This window comes from Microtus pennsylvanicus, chromosome 1, assembly GCF_037038515.1.
Source record: "Microtus pennsylvanicus isolate mMicPen1 chromosome 1, mMicPen1.hap1, whole genome shotgun sequence".
Lineage (NCBI taxonomy): Eukaryota > Metazoa > Chordata > Mammalia > Rodentia > Cricetidae > Microtus > Microtus pennsylvanicus.
The window spans coordinates 216678893-216695161 of NC_134579.1; the positions used below are offsets into that span (position 1 = coordinate 216678893).

Here is a 16269-nt window from a genome sequence, read left to right on the forward strand (position 1 = left end):
ACTCTGCCTTCCGAGTGCTGTGATTAAACATGTTTTGTTTTTCTAAAGCATGATGTCCCATCATGAGCTAGGAAGGCTTGGTCTGAGATCTGCAGACACTTGGCGCGAGCAAGCAGGTGTCGTCTTACCTTCAACTTTGTTATTTTTTCTCTTCAGCCACTTTTCTACAGTCTCGGCGCTCACACTTTCGGAAACAAACTCATCTAAGACCTGGGGGTGGAGAGAGAGGTAGGCCTTCACTTTCTCATCCGTCAAACCTGCAAAGGAATTGCAAAGAATAAAATTCACCCATGTGGCGACTGCAAACAGGAAACACACGGTGTACCAACCCATTGTGCTAGCAGTTAGGAAGTTCCCTCTGCTGCAGGGAGCTGGGACAGGCGGGGTGACTTCATGGGAAGACGAGAGGGCAAAGCTTTGGAAGCGCACGGGCAATAGGCGATGATGCTACAAGGTGCCACGAAAGCTCACCTGCTTATGTCCGCATGCTAAGGTGTTATTTTATGTTATGACCACAAGAAAAGAGTAAAGCTAAGGACTGTGAAGTCAGAATTGGTATCTGAAGTGGTAGATGGTAAGTCACACCAAGTAGCTATTTCCCCGCTGTCAGTTCTGGGGGCCCGTGAGCCAGACGGTGCCTTTCTATTGTATGTTAGGTTGCATGAAGCACTTACACTGAGGTAAGCACTACCAGCTAAACCTGGCAAGGCACCATGGATGGGTACCGGTGACTGGATGAATGTGTTCGTCGCTGTTCGTCTTTATTGCTGTCAACTCAAATTCCTCCCTTTCCACAGAGGCACTAGAGCCGCTGGTCCAACCAACGTCACTTCAGAATGCTCTTGTCACTTCTCCATCATTAGCAATGAAGTTTCTGTCCAACGAAAACTGTTGGCTACAGATAATTTCATATATTTTCATATCAAAAATATAAAGTGGCATCTTTTTTAGATTGAAATAATCCCAAACACAAGCTGGGTGTGAAAATTGCTGTCACGACGCCTGTTGACTGAGATTTCATGAGCGGTCATCTGTACGAATGGCTGGATGATGACACTGACAGTGACTTTGACATAAAAAAGAAGGAAACCAAGTCTAATTCTAACCCTGCAGAGAGTAGGCCGTGCATTTCCACAAAGCAGAGAATCCGCACGTGTTAATTAATTCTGCTGAGCACTCGAATCACAGCTGTGAGAATCTTACAGTGGAACAGGGTCACTGGGAAGGCAGATGGCTTCTTTCAAAGAAATCATTTTCCTAACAGCCAACTGCAACACACACAACACACACAGCACACGAAAGAGAAGGCGACCCATTGTATTCTCAGCACAGGGCAAAGAGTACACACAACACACACAGCACATGAGGGAGGGGAAGGAGACCCATCATATTCTGCACAGGGAAAAGGGCACACAAAACACACAGCACACAAGAGAGGGGAAGGAGACCCATCGTATTCTGCACAAAGCAAAGGGCACACACAACACATACATCACATGAGAGAAGAAGGGAGACCCATTGTATTCTCTGCAGAGGGCAAAAGAAAAACACCTCTGGAACAGAATCTGACTTAAAACTTACTACAAGATGCTAAAGACAAAAGGCTTGTTAGAGTGGAGTGCTCACCTGACAGGGCAAGGCACATCCCTAGGTACAGAAAGAATCAGGTACTGGCATGAAGGTGATAGGATGGGGTGTTGGAGGGAGGAGAGAGCCACTTGTTGGTTCCTGGCTGGCCGGCTAGCTTAGCCCCGAAATAATCACACAGAAACTGTATTAATTAAACTACTGCTAGGCCCATTAGCTCTAGCTTCTTATTGGCTAAGTCTTATATTAATTTAACCATTTCTATTAAACTGTATATCACCATGTGGCTGTGGCTTACCAGATAAAGTTCCCAGCGTCTGTCTCCGGCGGTTCCATGGCTTCTCACTGACTCTGCCCTCTTTCTCCCAGCATACAGCCTAGCTTTTCCCACCTAGGTCTGTTTTTCCCTGCCATAGGCTCAAAGCAGTTCTTTATTCATTAACCAATAAAAGCAACATACAGACAGAAGGACCTCCCACACTGGTGAATGGGGACCTTGTGGGAGATAGCTGATATGAAGATACTACTCCTTTTTCTTACACCCTTCCACCACTTTGATGGCAGATTTCATCATCTTCATGCTAATGTTCCAGATGCCCATGACTTCTGTGTTCTTGTTTCCCACCCACCAGGATGCCCACACTGTGAGCCAGGAATCCCAACACGTTTCCCATCTCTGGTCTTTGCACACTCCTCTATGACCTCAAGAAAGAGCATTCTGTGAGACTAAAGTAGTCACCTTCCCAGTTTTTTCTGAAGAAATTTTATCTCTCAGGCCCCCTTCCCTGTTTCTACTTCTTCCTATTTCCCAAAAAGCCAGGCTGCAGAGACTGCTGGAACTTGGGCTCCTTGTTATTTCAGCCCATTATAGCTATGTCCTGTTTGCAAATTGTATATTACATAAAGGACCTGCATCCAAAATATCCTCTTAAAAGTCAACCATAAGCAAACAGCTAGTCTTTAAAAATAGACTCAATGTAGAACAAACCCCTTAACAAAGAAGATGTGACTATCACAGATAAACACAAAAAAGGTACTAATTGGTCATTAGTGAGCTGAAGGTAACGTGAAAACAAGACTCAGCTACATAGTTATTACCGTGCCTAAAGTCCAAAACCCCCGGAGCACTAATTGTTGGTGTGGAACAGAGCATCAGCCCTTGCTCTCTGCTGGTCTAGTTTTGAAAGATGGCTTATTAGTTTAAAAGTTGTCCTGTATAGCACCATAATAACAATATCCCTCATAGTCAACATAGCCCAACTTACATGGAAACCCGTGTCCACATAAAGACCTGCATGTGGACATTTTGTAAATGGCTTTCTTCCATAATCTGCTAATTCTGGAGGCATGTAAGCTCCCTTCTAGGGAGTGAAGACACTGATAAGCTGTGTACATAACTAAATGTTAGTTCATGATAAGAAGAAATGATGAGAAGCCAGGACAAAACCCAGATGATCAGTAACAGGGAGATGAGCTATTGTTGGGAGCTGCAGATCCCTGGCCCCTTGACTTCCTCAGACCCTTGGCCTGCTGGAGTGAACTCAGCAAAACACCTGTGCCTGCAACTGCTCTGAGCAGGAGACCCTGATGGCTGGCTGGTGGGACTGCAGCTGAAAGATCCCAAGAGCTGAAATGTGGCTAAGGATTCATATATAAGCTTTCGCTGAGCACAATAAAGTTGGCATTGGCATTCTTGTATCAGGGATGACCCGTGTCCGCATCTCTCTTTGTGTGACTCTGTCTATGTGTATTTAAGTCTCCAGCCTAGTTCCCGGCTCGAGTACCAGTCCTGTAGTGGCACGGGAGTACCAGACTGTCAGTTTTTACAGGACTATTCAGGTGTTTACAAGCTACCCTGCAGGGCCAAACATTAAACAGTTGCAGATACGCAACACAAGAAGAAGAAAGAAAAAGAAGGAGGAGGAAGAAGGAAAAAAGGAGGAGGAGGAGGAGGAGGAGGAGGAGGAGGAGGAGGAGGAGGAGGAGGAGGAGGAGGAAGTCGTCTGGGGTAAAATAGGAAAAGATCAGTAACTGAAGTGTCTCAGTCCAGAAAAATGGAGGGAAGCTGACTGGGTGAAACACAGATCTCTTGGGGCCAAGAAATTATTCTCTAATACTATGGTGGTGAACATTGATACTACAGATTTGTCAAAACCCAGGGAACCTTATGGTGCAATGGATAACATGGGGACACATGCCATTGTTTGCAGATAAGAAGGCTGGGAGTAGATGGTGGATTATGACCGAAAGAAGGATGCTGGCCCCTGTGGTGAGTCTCATGCCATGGGCAGTCCACTTGTTCTTTATTCGCACAACGGTATGATCACTGTGTGTGTAAGGGATGGGAGATTTGTCCTTTTGGATACATCCCATTAGGTCACAAACACACCCACTACAATAGTTACCTCTCGGTTTAGACATCAACGAGATACACATTTAGATTCAAATCAAACAGTTTTAAGTGTTTCTTCATAACAGCTTCTCGTTTGAATAAAGGAATCTACACATGTGCTAAGGGTGAGCTGTACCTGACTGTATCCAATGGAAGATTCCTAAGAGCTGTGATAATGTAACTGTGGTAAGAACCGTGTTAATGTTAACTTTGGTAAGAGCTGTGTTAACATAACTTTGGTAAGACCTGTCTGTGTTAATGTAACTTTGGTAAAAGCTGTGTTAACATAACTTTGATAAGAGCTGTGTTAATGTAACTTTGGTAAGAGCTATGTTAACGTAACTTTGCTAAGAACTGTGTTAGTGTAACTTTGGTAAGAACTGTGTTAGTGTAACTTTGGTAAGAGCTGTGTTAGTGTAACTTTGGTAAGAGCTGTGTTAGTGTAACTTTGCTAATAGTGTAACTTTGGTAAGAGCTGTGTTAATGTAACTTTGGTAAGAGCTGTGTTAGTGTAACTTTGGTAAGAGCTGTGTTAGTGTAACTTTGCTAATAGTGTAACTTTGGTAAGAGCTGTGTTAATGTAACTTTGGTAAGAGCTGTGTTAGTGTAACTTTGGTAAGAGCTGTGTTAGTGTAACTTTGCTAATAGTGTAACTTTGGTAAGAGCTGTGTTAATGTAACTTTGGTAAGAGCTGTGTTAGTGTAACTTTGGTAAGAGCTGTGTTAGTGTAACTTTGCTAATAGTGTAACTTTGGTAAGAGCTGTGTTAGTGTAACTTTGCTAATAGTGTAACTTTGGTAAGAGCTGTGTTAGTGTAACTTTGGTAAGAGCTGTGTTAGTGTAACTTTGCTAATAGTGTAACTTTGGTAAGAGCTGTGTTAGTGTAACTTTGGTAAGAGCTGTGTTAGTGTAACTTTGGTAAGAGCTGTGTTAGTGTAACTTTGGTAACAGCTGTGTTAATGTAACTTTGGTAAGAGCTGTGTTAGTGTAACTTTGGTAAGAGCTGTGTTAGTGTAACTTTGGTAACAGCTGTGTTAATGTAACTTTGGTAAGAGCTGTGTTAGTGTAACTTTGGTAAGAGCTGTGTTAGTGTAACTTTGGTAAGAGCTGTGTTAGTGTAACTTTGGTAAGAGCTGTGTTAGTGTAACTTTGGTAACAGCTGTGTTAATGTAACTTTGGTAACAGCTGTGTTAATGTAACTTTGGTAAGAGCTGTGTTAGTGTAACTTTGGTAAGAGCTGTGTTAGTGTAACTTTGGTAAGAGCTGTGTTAGTGTAACTTTGCTAATAGTGTAACTTTGGTAAGAGCTGTGTTAATGTAACTTTGGTAAGAGCTGTGTTAGTGTAACTTTGGTAAGAGCTGTGTTAGTGTAACTTTGCTAATAGTGTAACTTTGGTAAGAGCTGTGTTAGTGTAACTTTGGTAAGAGCTGTGTTAGTGTAACTTTGGTAAGAGCTGTGTTAGTGTAACTTTGGTAACAGCTGTGTTAATGTAACTTTGGTAAGAGCTGTGTTAATGTAACTTTGGTAAGAGCTGTGTTAATGTAACTTTGGTAACAGCTGTGTTAATGTAACTTTGGTAACAGCTGTGTTAATGTAACTTTGGTAAGAGCTGTGTTAATGTAACTTTGGTAACAGCTGTGTTAATGTAACTTTGGTAAGAGCTGTGTTAATGTAACTTTGGTAAGAGCTGTGTTAGTGTAACTTTGGTAACAGCTGTGTTAATGTAACTTTGGTAAGAGCTATGTTAACATAACTTTGGTAAGAGCTGTGTTAGTGTAACTTTGGTAACAGCTGTGTTAATGTAACTTTGGTAACAGCTGTGTTAATGTAACTTTGGTAAGAGCTGTGTTAATGTAACTTTGGTAAGAGCTGTGTTAATGTAACTTTGGTAAGAGCTGTGTTAGTGTAACTTTGGTAACAGCTGTGTTAATGTAACTTTGGTAAGAACTATGTTAACATAACTTTGGTAAGAGCTGTGTTAGTGTAACTTTGGTAACAGCTGTGTTAATGTAACTTTGGTAAGAGCTGTGATAATGTAACTTTGGTAAGAACTGATAATGTAACTTTGGATTTGAAGCTCAATGCTTACTTTCTAGGAAAAGTACTGCCTTTTCAATCCTCACTCCATCCTGTCCCTGTATGAAGAGCTCAGGGACAGACACACACACTGTAGATTTCCAGCCCGCCCTTCTGCTCCTGTCACACTTTGGGCCCAGGGCATTGTACTCCAGACCCAAACACTCCCATCACCCAGCTCTTCCCCACAACCAGGATTCTTTCATCACAAATTGGGCACCAGGTCCTCAGGCTATAGGTCCCAGTCCTAGCTTTTAATCCTTTCTCTGAAATATCCTAACTGCCCCAATGTATTAACTCCCTCTGTGTTCAATCCATGTATGAACAGAATGTAACATAAACCACTGTTCCCTCCCAAAAGCATCGTTCCACATGTGAGGCAAATTCAACAATACTATTTTCCACTCTTAAACATTGTACCACAAAAGCTCAGTCCCTGAAGGTCAGCCTGGCTATGAGAGCTGAGATGCACAGCCTGTGATGAATGCATGAAGAGGTATAAATGTTCCACATGGAGAACATTCAAACATCATTCTGCTTTGGCTCAGTCCTGATTAGTTTGGGGTCTCAGATTTGGTTTTAGTTTCTCCATGTTTAACTCCACCAATTAAGAGTAGAATTAAGAGTCTGGCATTCTTCAGACAGATGTCTTGTGGCACAATCCGAAGCTGCAGCACCCTTCCTAGCCAGGTAGCTCATTCTCCCTCAACAGGTTTACTGTTGGGGGACTTCTCACAGCCTGAGAACCCCGGCTGTGTAGGGACACAAGAGCTGAGTGCATACACAAATTTATGTAAAAGTTCTAATTAGTGTCAGAAGGCAGTTCCAAAGTACACACCAGAAATAATTTTCCTTAATATGAACTGCAAGATAAATGAGTAATGCAAGCATATTAACACAAAATTTGTCAAACACAAAAATCAGTTACATCTGTTCTGAGAATTCCAAATCCTCTTTCATCCACCTTTTCCTTTCTGGGTCTTCTTCCTTTGCTGGCGTCCACACTCCTGCTGCTTGAATGGCTTCCCTGCATAAAGGATAAAGCAGCTAAATAGCATTTGCTACTAACACATGACCACTTCCGGTGCAGCTGGCATGCACGAATATGTTACACGTGCAGACAGTGGGATACAACCATGTACTGACTCTGTTAGGCCTCTGAGAATTACGTGTCTGGTGCACAGCAAACTCTCCACGCGAGTCACAGTCGCCTGTGTAAAATAATGACAGAAGTGCAGAGGTGTGGCATCCTTGGATGATTGTTCTCTTGGCCACAGAGACAATAACAGGGTCAGAACAAAGGCAGCCTAACAGCCCGTCTCACAAAGTCCAGATGTGACCCGCCTCTTTGGACTCTCTTCCTTCTGCAACCACGAGTTTTCAGGATTGCTCCTGGCCAGTACCACTCTGATGTGGAGTCATTCTCCAACCAGACTACAAACTGAAAAACCTGTGGCAAGGGCGTGGGAGGGAAGGGTTAACAGGAAGTCTCTACTTCACAAGACTCGCCCTGGTCTAATCTGGGGGTGAGGAGAGGTCAGAAAAAACAGCACCACTTCCCCGTGGTTCTTCCTCCTTTTTGCTCCAGTATACTGAGCCCTCACACTCATGGACATGGTGCTATCTGCCTGACCCCTTCTCACCCTGAGTCTGCTAAGCGAGGCATTCAGACCAGAAGCGACTTGACCACAGACCCCTCCGCGACCATACCCTCAGTGCTGAGGCAGCACGTCCCGAGACACACTGATGCCCTGGGGTGTCATACGCACACTGCGCTCTGCTCCACTGTCAGGTGACATCTTCTATGTGTTGAGTGATCACTCACAAAACTGTGGGTGCAGTAACTGGTAACTAGTCTGTCTCAGTCTCCACATAGCAGGCAACTTGAAGAGTCACAGCAGGCCTGAGAAGCCCCTCTCAGGCTTCGCAAGTAGACCTAGGTTGGGATGTACGGACAAGGCTCCAAAGGCACGTACAGATAAATAAAGGCCAAGTCGCTGGGTGACAGCAGGGCCTGTGTCACCAGCCTTCTTTCTAAAAGTGTGAAATTTGGGAGGGTATAGGTATCTATATGACCAAAGCCCCAGTAAAAAGCCTGAGTATTGAATCTCCAACACACTCCCCTGGCAGTCCACAACACGCATCACAAGTTAGCAATGGAGGAACTGAGAGTGCCCCAGGTGACTCCAAGAGCAAAGGCTCTTGGCAGCATGAGCCAGCTGTCTCCTGGACGTTGGTGACACACATCTCTCCTCTGCCCTCTGGCTATAATGACTCTCAGAGATTCCAAGAGCAGCTGTGAGGAAGGACTCACGTAAGTCAACTTGTCTTGAGCACAACCCTGTGCTGAGTCCCGTGACTCACACTAGTGACTCCAAGGTCAGGGGTCCTTCTAGAGGCCGCGGCACGGCAGACTGTCATCCTCAGCAAAGGAATCAGTGAGTAACTCTTGCCTTGTGAGTTATCAGAGGGCTGGGGAAGCAGCAGCACAGTAAAGTGCCGGCTGGAAACTGCCCCCTTCCACGAGATGCCAGATACACCCTAGAACCCACACCCTCAGTGAGTGCTGGGTGAGGGAGTCTTCTCCGCGGCCCGCTACTCCTACCTCAATTACGACTGCCTCAGCCTCGATGAGTGCTTTTCTCTCCTGCATGCATTTCCTTTCTGTTCCTGCACAAAGCTCCTAGGTCCATGGGAAGCTGTCTGGCAAAGTAGTAACTTCGTACTGTGAAGACCCAGAAACATTCTAATGTTCTCCATCCACTGACATGGTACCAGCTCTGCAGAAGTGCCCTCAATGGACTTCCTGTCCTGATAAAGGGTCAAGCCTGGAGGGGCTTATGCCACAGTTCCTTCCCAATGCTTGGGAATCACATACAGGAGTGGATTAATGGGCTCTAAGTGCGTTTCTTTTGTCTTACACAGAAATGAGCACGCGGCAGCCCTGAGGTTAGAGAGGAAAGGACACTAGAACCGGTGCTGTCTCTGTGACGATGGAGAAAAGCAGGAAGCGAAGCTAAGACGAAGGTCCTGTAATACTAAGGTTTGTCTCTCACAAATGCCCACCGTCAAAACGTTCTCATTCCACACAGGCACGTCCTCCCAACGGGGGCTTGGCCCAGGCTCAGTGCCGACTGTGGTATAGTGAGCTGTTGGTGTTGGGACCTCTCACCCCTCTGCACAACTTCAACGGCCTTGCCTCCAGTGTCCGTTATTTGTAATTTGCTTTTATCAAAGACCCCTCCCACACGGCCCCGCCCACACCATCACTGAAGGACGCCATCAAAGTCATTTTAGGATCTCTAACTACAAACTTTTCACTTATGATTTATGATAAAGATGAAGACAGGTTTTTCTGATTTTTGAGAAAACTCCTAAGAGTAAGATTAAGCCCCAAATATTTTACCCACAGGAAGTCTAGAGGGGGGAGGACTTATAAATCATGCTGAGACCTGACAATCAGGCATATACCTAATGCCTTAAGATGAATCAGAATTAAAAACACACTATCAATAAATGGATGAAAACACTGCACGGCTGATAAGGGCACACGAGCTGCCTTTTTCTTCTCTGTCACACAAACAGCTTACAGAATGGCTCTACTCTATCTTCTGCTTCCAGGTACAGGCTCTGTCACTGCCAAGGAGGCCCGACAGCAGGTGTGGCCCTCACAGTGGAGGCAGCAAAACTGAGGTCACAGGCTAAGCAGAACAGGCTGGTTAACTCCCAAAGCCAGACCCCAGGGACCTGCTTGCTGCAGCTATGCCCCAATTTCTACAGTCTCCCCTGAACAACATCAGCTGAGGTGCAAGTGTCGAATGAGCCGTAGGAGATCGTCTACGCCAGACCACACTCTCAGGAACACGAGCATGCTGAGGCAAACCGTTCTCAAGGCTCAGGCCTTACCAGTAAATGTCTGCTTAGCAACCTTCTACAAACCGATCACTTTGTGGTTGGTGCTCAGTTTACAGCAACATGTTTCCCGCTTCATCAAAGTCTCTTGAATGCAGTCTGAGCCTCGCAAAGGATGCCCTGACCAACTAAACACAGTGAGCCGGGGGGCTATGCCACCCTGACCCTAGGTGGGATAGTGACCAATGATGTCTAAACTGGACAAACCTTCATCAGGCGATGAAAGGAGACAGAGACAGAGGAGCACGGGACAGAAATCTCAAGGTCCAAATCAGGAGCAGAAGGAGACGGAGCACGAGCAAGGAACTCAGGACAGCGAGGGGTACACCCACACACTGAGACAATGGGGATGTTCTATCGGGAACTCACCAAGGCCAGCTGGCCTGGGTCTGAAAAAGCATGGGATAAATCCGGAGTAGCTGAACATAGAGGACAATGAGGAATACTGAGAACTCAAGAACAATCGCAGTGGGTTTTTGATCCTACTGCATGTACTGGCTTTGGGCGAGCCTATGCAGTTTGGATGCTCACCTTAGGAGACCTGGATAGAGGTGGGCGGTCCTTGGGCTTCCCACAGGTCAGGGAACCCTGATTGCTCTTTGAGCAGATGAGGGAGGGTGACTTGATCGGGGGAGGGGGAGGGAAATGGGAGGCGGTTGCGGGGAGGAGGCAGAAATCCTTAATAAATAAATAAATTTTAAAAAAATAAAAAAAAAACTGGACAGCAAATACCAGAGACATTGGAGGGAAAGAAAACAGGCCTGGGTTTAGACCTGCTGAACCTTGGTTATGGGCACAGAAACTTCTACGGTGTAGGGAACACACATCTGCAGCGCAGAAGGAATCACCGCACTGGGAACAGCTGGATAGTTAAATGAGGCTCAAGCATGAGGGCCTCAGGCATCCATCTAGAGCCCAGACACGGAAGCTTTTACCTGTACCGTGAGTACTAGGGCCTCGAAAGCCCGCCAGCCTAAGGAGCACCACAACAATCTCTGTGCTCAACTGCAGACCCTCTGACCTACACACAAACCTGCACAGGCAAGCGGGCCAGCATCCGTGCCCCCGGTGTGGTGTGTGTGTGTGTGTGTGTGTGTGTGTGTGTGTGTGTGTGCGCGCGCACGCACTAAAATGACTGGGATTGCCTAAGGACACTTCATCCCCAACAGTTCAGCAAAGAGAATGTAAATTCCCATGTTCGCCCGACACTATGTTTTCAGAAATCCTAACAGAAAATTATATTGCATGTCATCCCACCTGAAAAAATTTAAGTCTCTCTAGGAAAATTCAAAGCAAGTATATATCGTCAATAGAATTAGAGATATTCTTTTGAATGCTACAGTTCCCAAGCTTCAGTGCTAAAATGCTACATGTTAGTGTCCCACAACTACTTCAGAGGCAGAGTTTTCCATAGACCCCCATTTTACAGAAGAGAGCAGTGAGGCAGAAAGGGGTCAAACATGAGGAACAGAACAGAAATGGTTATTCCTACTCTTCGGGATTAGAGAAATAAGAAGAGACTTGCTATAATGTTCTCCCCCCCCCCAAACACACACATACATACACACACGTGCGCACACACACATATATTTGTCAACAGGGTATGCTAAGTCCACATATAAACATAGACATACACACAAACATAATGACCATGTCTTCTGAAGACAGAAAAATGAACAGGTTAAACTATTTGATATCTATATAGCCTTTCTAGACTGTTTTCTGGATCTATAAAAAGATAATCATCATCTACCTCATAGGTTCCACTGAATTCAGAAATGGTGCATGAAAAAATAAAGAATGACTCAAAATCGCAGCTCCACTTAAGATATAAATGGAGACCTGTAGTGTGTGTGTGTGTGTGTGTGTGTGTGCGCGCGCGCGCGCGCGCGCGCGTGCGCGCACGCGGGTGCATATATATATATGGACACACACATAAACACACACACCTCCCACTTGGAGATTCAAGGTGTTTAAACAGAAGCACCTAGACACTGGGATTTCAGTAAATACACATCTCTGAGCTTCAATCCTTGGCTGAAATTCTTTCCCTCTCCCAAGAATCCTTAAATGTAAGTCCCCCAGTTCAAGCTCTTCCTGCAGGCTAAGTGTTTAGAGCCTGATTGTCCAATAGATTTTTTCAAGGACGCGACACCCAAGAAGAACAAACTACTCATCAGAGCCTCTAGAGCTACGGAGGAGTCCCGAGTCTCGAGAGCCGGCGTTTGCTCCTTATCCCACAAAGGACCAGGCAGTGGGGGAAGATGCTCAGGGCCTGTTTCTCGACCTTTCATCTAAGCCCCAATGAGAACCAGGCCAGCGGGACCCTTGCACAGCCTGATGGGACACAGTGAAATGACCCAGAGGTCACCTTTATAAAACAGACACTTCAGAAGTAAATTCTCTATAAAACCTTGCACAGAGCCTATTCGGATCTCGTAATTGAAAACAACACTTACAGCTGCTCACTCTGGCTCGTGCCCACGTGCGGCAGTTACAGCTAGTGTAGACAGGCTTTGTCCTCACCAAGTCTTGCAAAGCAGATGAGCCCCCGGTGCAAGCAAGAGCCACATCCTTCGCCCTTAAACACTTCGCGTGATTTTAACGGGTTGCCATTTCATTAGACGTATCTACTCAACATATTCAAAATGAAAATCCCACATAGGGAAGCAACTGACGAGAAGCCCATGGGCTTTTCATAGATCTTGACTGTGTCCTTCATTTATAGATTAGAGATCTATAATGTAAGTCAAGGTTTCCTCACAGCCGGGCAGAGTTAACTACCCATCCCCAACCCCCTAATAATTACAGCTGGACGGGGCCTAGGTTTGATGCTCAGCCCTCAGGAAAACAAAACAAAAAAAAAGGGTGTGTGTGTGTGTGTGTGTGTGAGAGAGAGAGAGAGAGAGAGAGAGAGAGAGAGAGAGAGAGAGAGAGGGAGGGAGGGAGGGAGGGAGGGAGGGAGAGAGCGCGGTGGGGTGGGTGGAGGTGGCAGCAGCTAGAATTAAGCTTGCAGCTTGCAGTAACAGGTTTCCCAGTGTTCCGACAGCAGGTCAAAGTTCTCCACAACATCACAGCCCAGTATCTACTGAGAGTCGGGGAGACACCGAGAAAGGAAAACAGAAAAGGCAGACTTCTGCTCTGATGCACACCAGAATGGCTGCCTTCAGCTCAGATCCCAGGTTTCAGAAAGCGCTGTGTGTGGAAATCCTAAGGCTACTACATCAGCGCATCCCATGGCTCGACTACCCACATCCTGTGGTCACAGGTGAGAATCAGTGGAGAGAACACAGCAGCAGTCAGCACGAAGGGAGCCTCAGAAATCACTGTAGACCTGGCTGTGTCAGCGAGGAAGGGAGAGAGACCAGAGTGGGACCTGGAGACACTCTAAAACAGTCTGACTAGTACGAGAGACTTGAGCTGTCTTCAGCCCCTCGGTGACGATCAGGGGACCTGTGCAGTGCATTGGGACTGAGAATACTATGTCACTATCTCAGGACAAGGGCTTTAGTTTAGGGCCAAAGGTTGCACAGAAGTGTGTGTGTGCGCTCGCACATGCGCATGTGTTTTAAACTAAAAGATCATTTAAATTAAATGATTTTTTTTATCTTCCAGATACTTTTAAAAGCTCCTTGGGGAGAAGTTACAATGACTCTCATTATAACATTCAGACCTAAGAGAACAATCAGAAGTCAGCTCAGGCAAAGCAAGGATTTAAAAGCCCCTTGTTCTTCCAAAGCCCACAGTCTGGAAGAAGGCAGAGTGTATTCTCAGGATGGGACTCTGGTGTCTGCTTTCTAGGGTAGCAAGCTGACTTTGTTCTCCTTGCCTGGGTTGAGCCATCTTAGGGCTACCTAAGAACAGACATTGGGTGCCACCTGCTTCACCCAACTCAGAATCCCCAGCCTAGTAGGTGCCTAAGAGAAAGCGTTTGGGGAGACTGGAGAGTTGGTTCAGTGAGTAAGTGTGCTCTTCTATAGGACAGGATTTGGTCCCCAGTACCCATATTAAACTGCATATACCTCCAGCTCCAGGAACCAGCACCCTCTTCTGAACCCGGAAGTCACACACAGACTTGTGATAGACATACACACATGTACACATAAGTGAAAAAATAAAAATAAGTATATTTTTAAAAACACTGAAAGGCCAAAAAGAAAAAAACATTTTCCTCTTGCCCATGGGGTGACTGTAGATGAAGGACAGGGCAGACACTAGAGAGGAATATAAAATGGGAAGAGACAGCTCTCAGACAGTATCATTCTGAGATTCCTGGAGGCAGGATTGCCACTGCACACTGAGGTCGAGGTAAGAGCCAGTGGCTGGCTGTTTTGCTTTCCAGACCTTCAGGATGAACCCCAATTTCTTTCTCTGAATTCTTATTAATCGTGCTTCAAAGGGGTAAAAGGAGAAACGGACTAGGGTGGGACTCTGGCCACAGGGGTGGGGTGGGGGGAATGGGGGGAGGGAGAGAAAGCCCCAGCCATGCCTTGGGGCCCCACACTTGCTCAGGAATTACTCCTGAGAATTTAAACGGACAAATGCTCTCTTTAGCTTCAGTGAGGACAGGAAGTGGAAGCTACAGCAGAGAGGAAAAGAATTCAACTCGGTTCACTGTTCATTTTCCACTCCTCTATCTCACAGAAAATGATGAAGACTTGGTACGTGCACACGCATGCGTGTGTGTGTGTGTGTGTGTGTGTGTGTGTGTGTGTACATCTGTGCATCTATGTCTGTATATCCCTATGTATGCGTGTGTATCTGTGTATGTGTGTTTGTGTGTATCTGTGTGTGTATCTGTATATGTGTGTATATCTGTGTGTGTATCTGTGTTTGTGTGTGTGTGTGTGTAGTTCAGAAGCCTGTGAACAAACAGGGATCTGCCTGTCTCACCCTCCCTGTGCTGGGATTAAGGCACGTGCCACACTAGGGGATGGAGCTCAGGTTCTCATTCTGGCAGGGCAAGTGTTGTACTGACTGCGTCATCTTCTCTCAGATATGCAAAGACGTGTCTACCAACACCCTAGCTCAACAACCTGAAAGTAATGGAGATTTAAGAGACCTTACAGGACAAAGATGGAATTTAAAAGTTACTTTCTGAAACAGTTTACAAAACATCAGAAAACTCATTCAACATATAAACAGCTACAACCTACAGCAAGAAATAACACTGCAGAGAATCGGTTGTTCACAGTCAAAATAACTTTCCGTCTCGTGTGTAAGGAAGACCGTGCTCTCTGCTCACCAGAACCCAAGAGGTGTGTAAGGAAGATGGCACTGTCTGCTCACAGATGCTTATGGGAATTCTCTGTCTGTGCGAAAGCACTAGGCTTCACATGTAAGCTTAGGTCAACTGCATTCTACACACTCGGAAATAAGGGAAATGAGAGGCAAGGGGTAAGTGGAAACCAGCAGGTCACTGCTCAGATAACTAGACGTTACAGGAAGCTGTCAAATACCTTAGCACCAAAGAAAACAGGAACTAAAAGGCAAGTGGCTCTGGACAGCTGCAGCAGCAAGTGCTCACGGGAAACAGCAGCCATGTCCGAAGTTGAAGACAACTATGTTACAAGTGGCTGCTGTTGGAAAGTAGAAGACAAGAGAATGGAGACCCACGGAAAACCACCTCCTACAGCAAAGCACAGCTCGGTCCCAGCAGAGGCAGGGAAGAAAGAGTAGGAAGATGCCCAGAGCATCCAAGGAGCTTGAGAAATCCCCCCCCCAAAAAAATGCAAAGAAAATATAAGCAAAACTTAAGAAGAGCAGACTTCTGAAGGGAGCGAGTGAGAAGAGAGACTCATCAGCCATCTTGAATGTATGAGGTCACTTAGGAGACGAAAACACCTCACAGCATCTCTAGGACTATTCCTGGAGAGGGTTAGCTGAGGGGGAAGCCCTACCCTGAACATGGATGACACCATCCCTTCAGGTCGGGGGGGGAAAGGGCAAAGAGCACAGCCTCCTGCTCCCAGCCCACTGTGAGGTAACTGCTCTGCTCCGCAGACTCAGCCATGATGATGGACTCTCCTGAAAGCCTCGTCCTTCTTCCCTTAAACTGCCTCTGTCAGGGATTGTGGTCACAGATATGGAAAGCTAACGAATGCAACAGCCAACTTCTCTGAATAAAGCACAAGCATGGAGCCAAGTGCCAGGAAAGGGTGTGCTTAAAGTACTGAAAAAAAATTCCTAGTCAGAAATTCTGCATCTAGTCAAACCGACCTTACTGAAGTAAAGGCAGAGCCAGGCGGTGGTGGCGCACGCCTTTAATCCCAGCACTCGGGAGGCAGAGGCAGGCAGATCTCT

The 16269-nt window shown here is 45.9% G+C and overlaps 1 protein-coding gene across 6 annotated transcripts in view; it reads right to left on the bottom strand.

Moving 5' to 3' along the window:
* Positions 1–16269, bottom strand: part of Pde10a (phosphodiesterase 10A) — a 440519-nt gene that overhangs the window by 97210 nt on the left and 327040 nt on the right. For 4 of the 6 annotated variants that reach the window (XM_075950945.1, XM_075950962.1, XM_075950955.1 and 1 more), the window contains one exon: positions 129–257. In XM_075950945.1, the coding sequence (XP_075807060.1) occupies positions 129–257 (129 nt within the window). The remainder of the gene's footprint in view (positions 1–128; positions 258–16269) is intronic. The other 2 variants (XM_075950971.1, XM_075950980.1) reach the window with 1 other exon arrangement.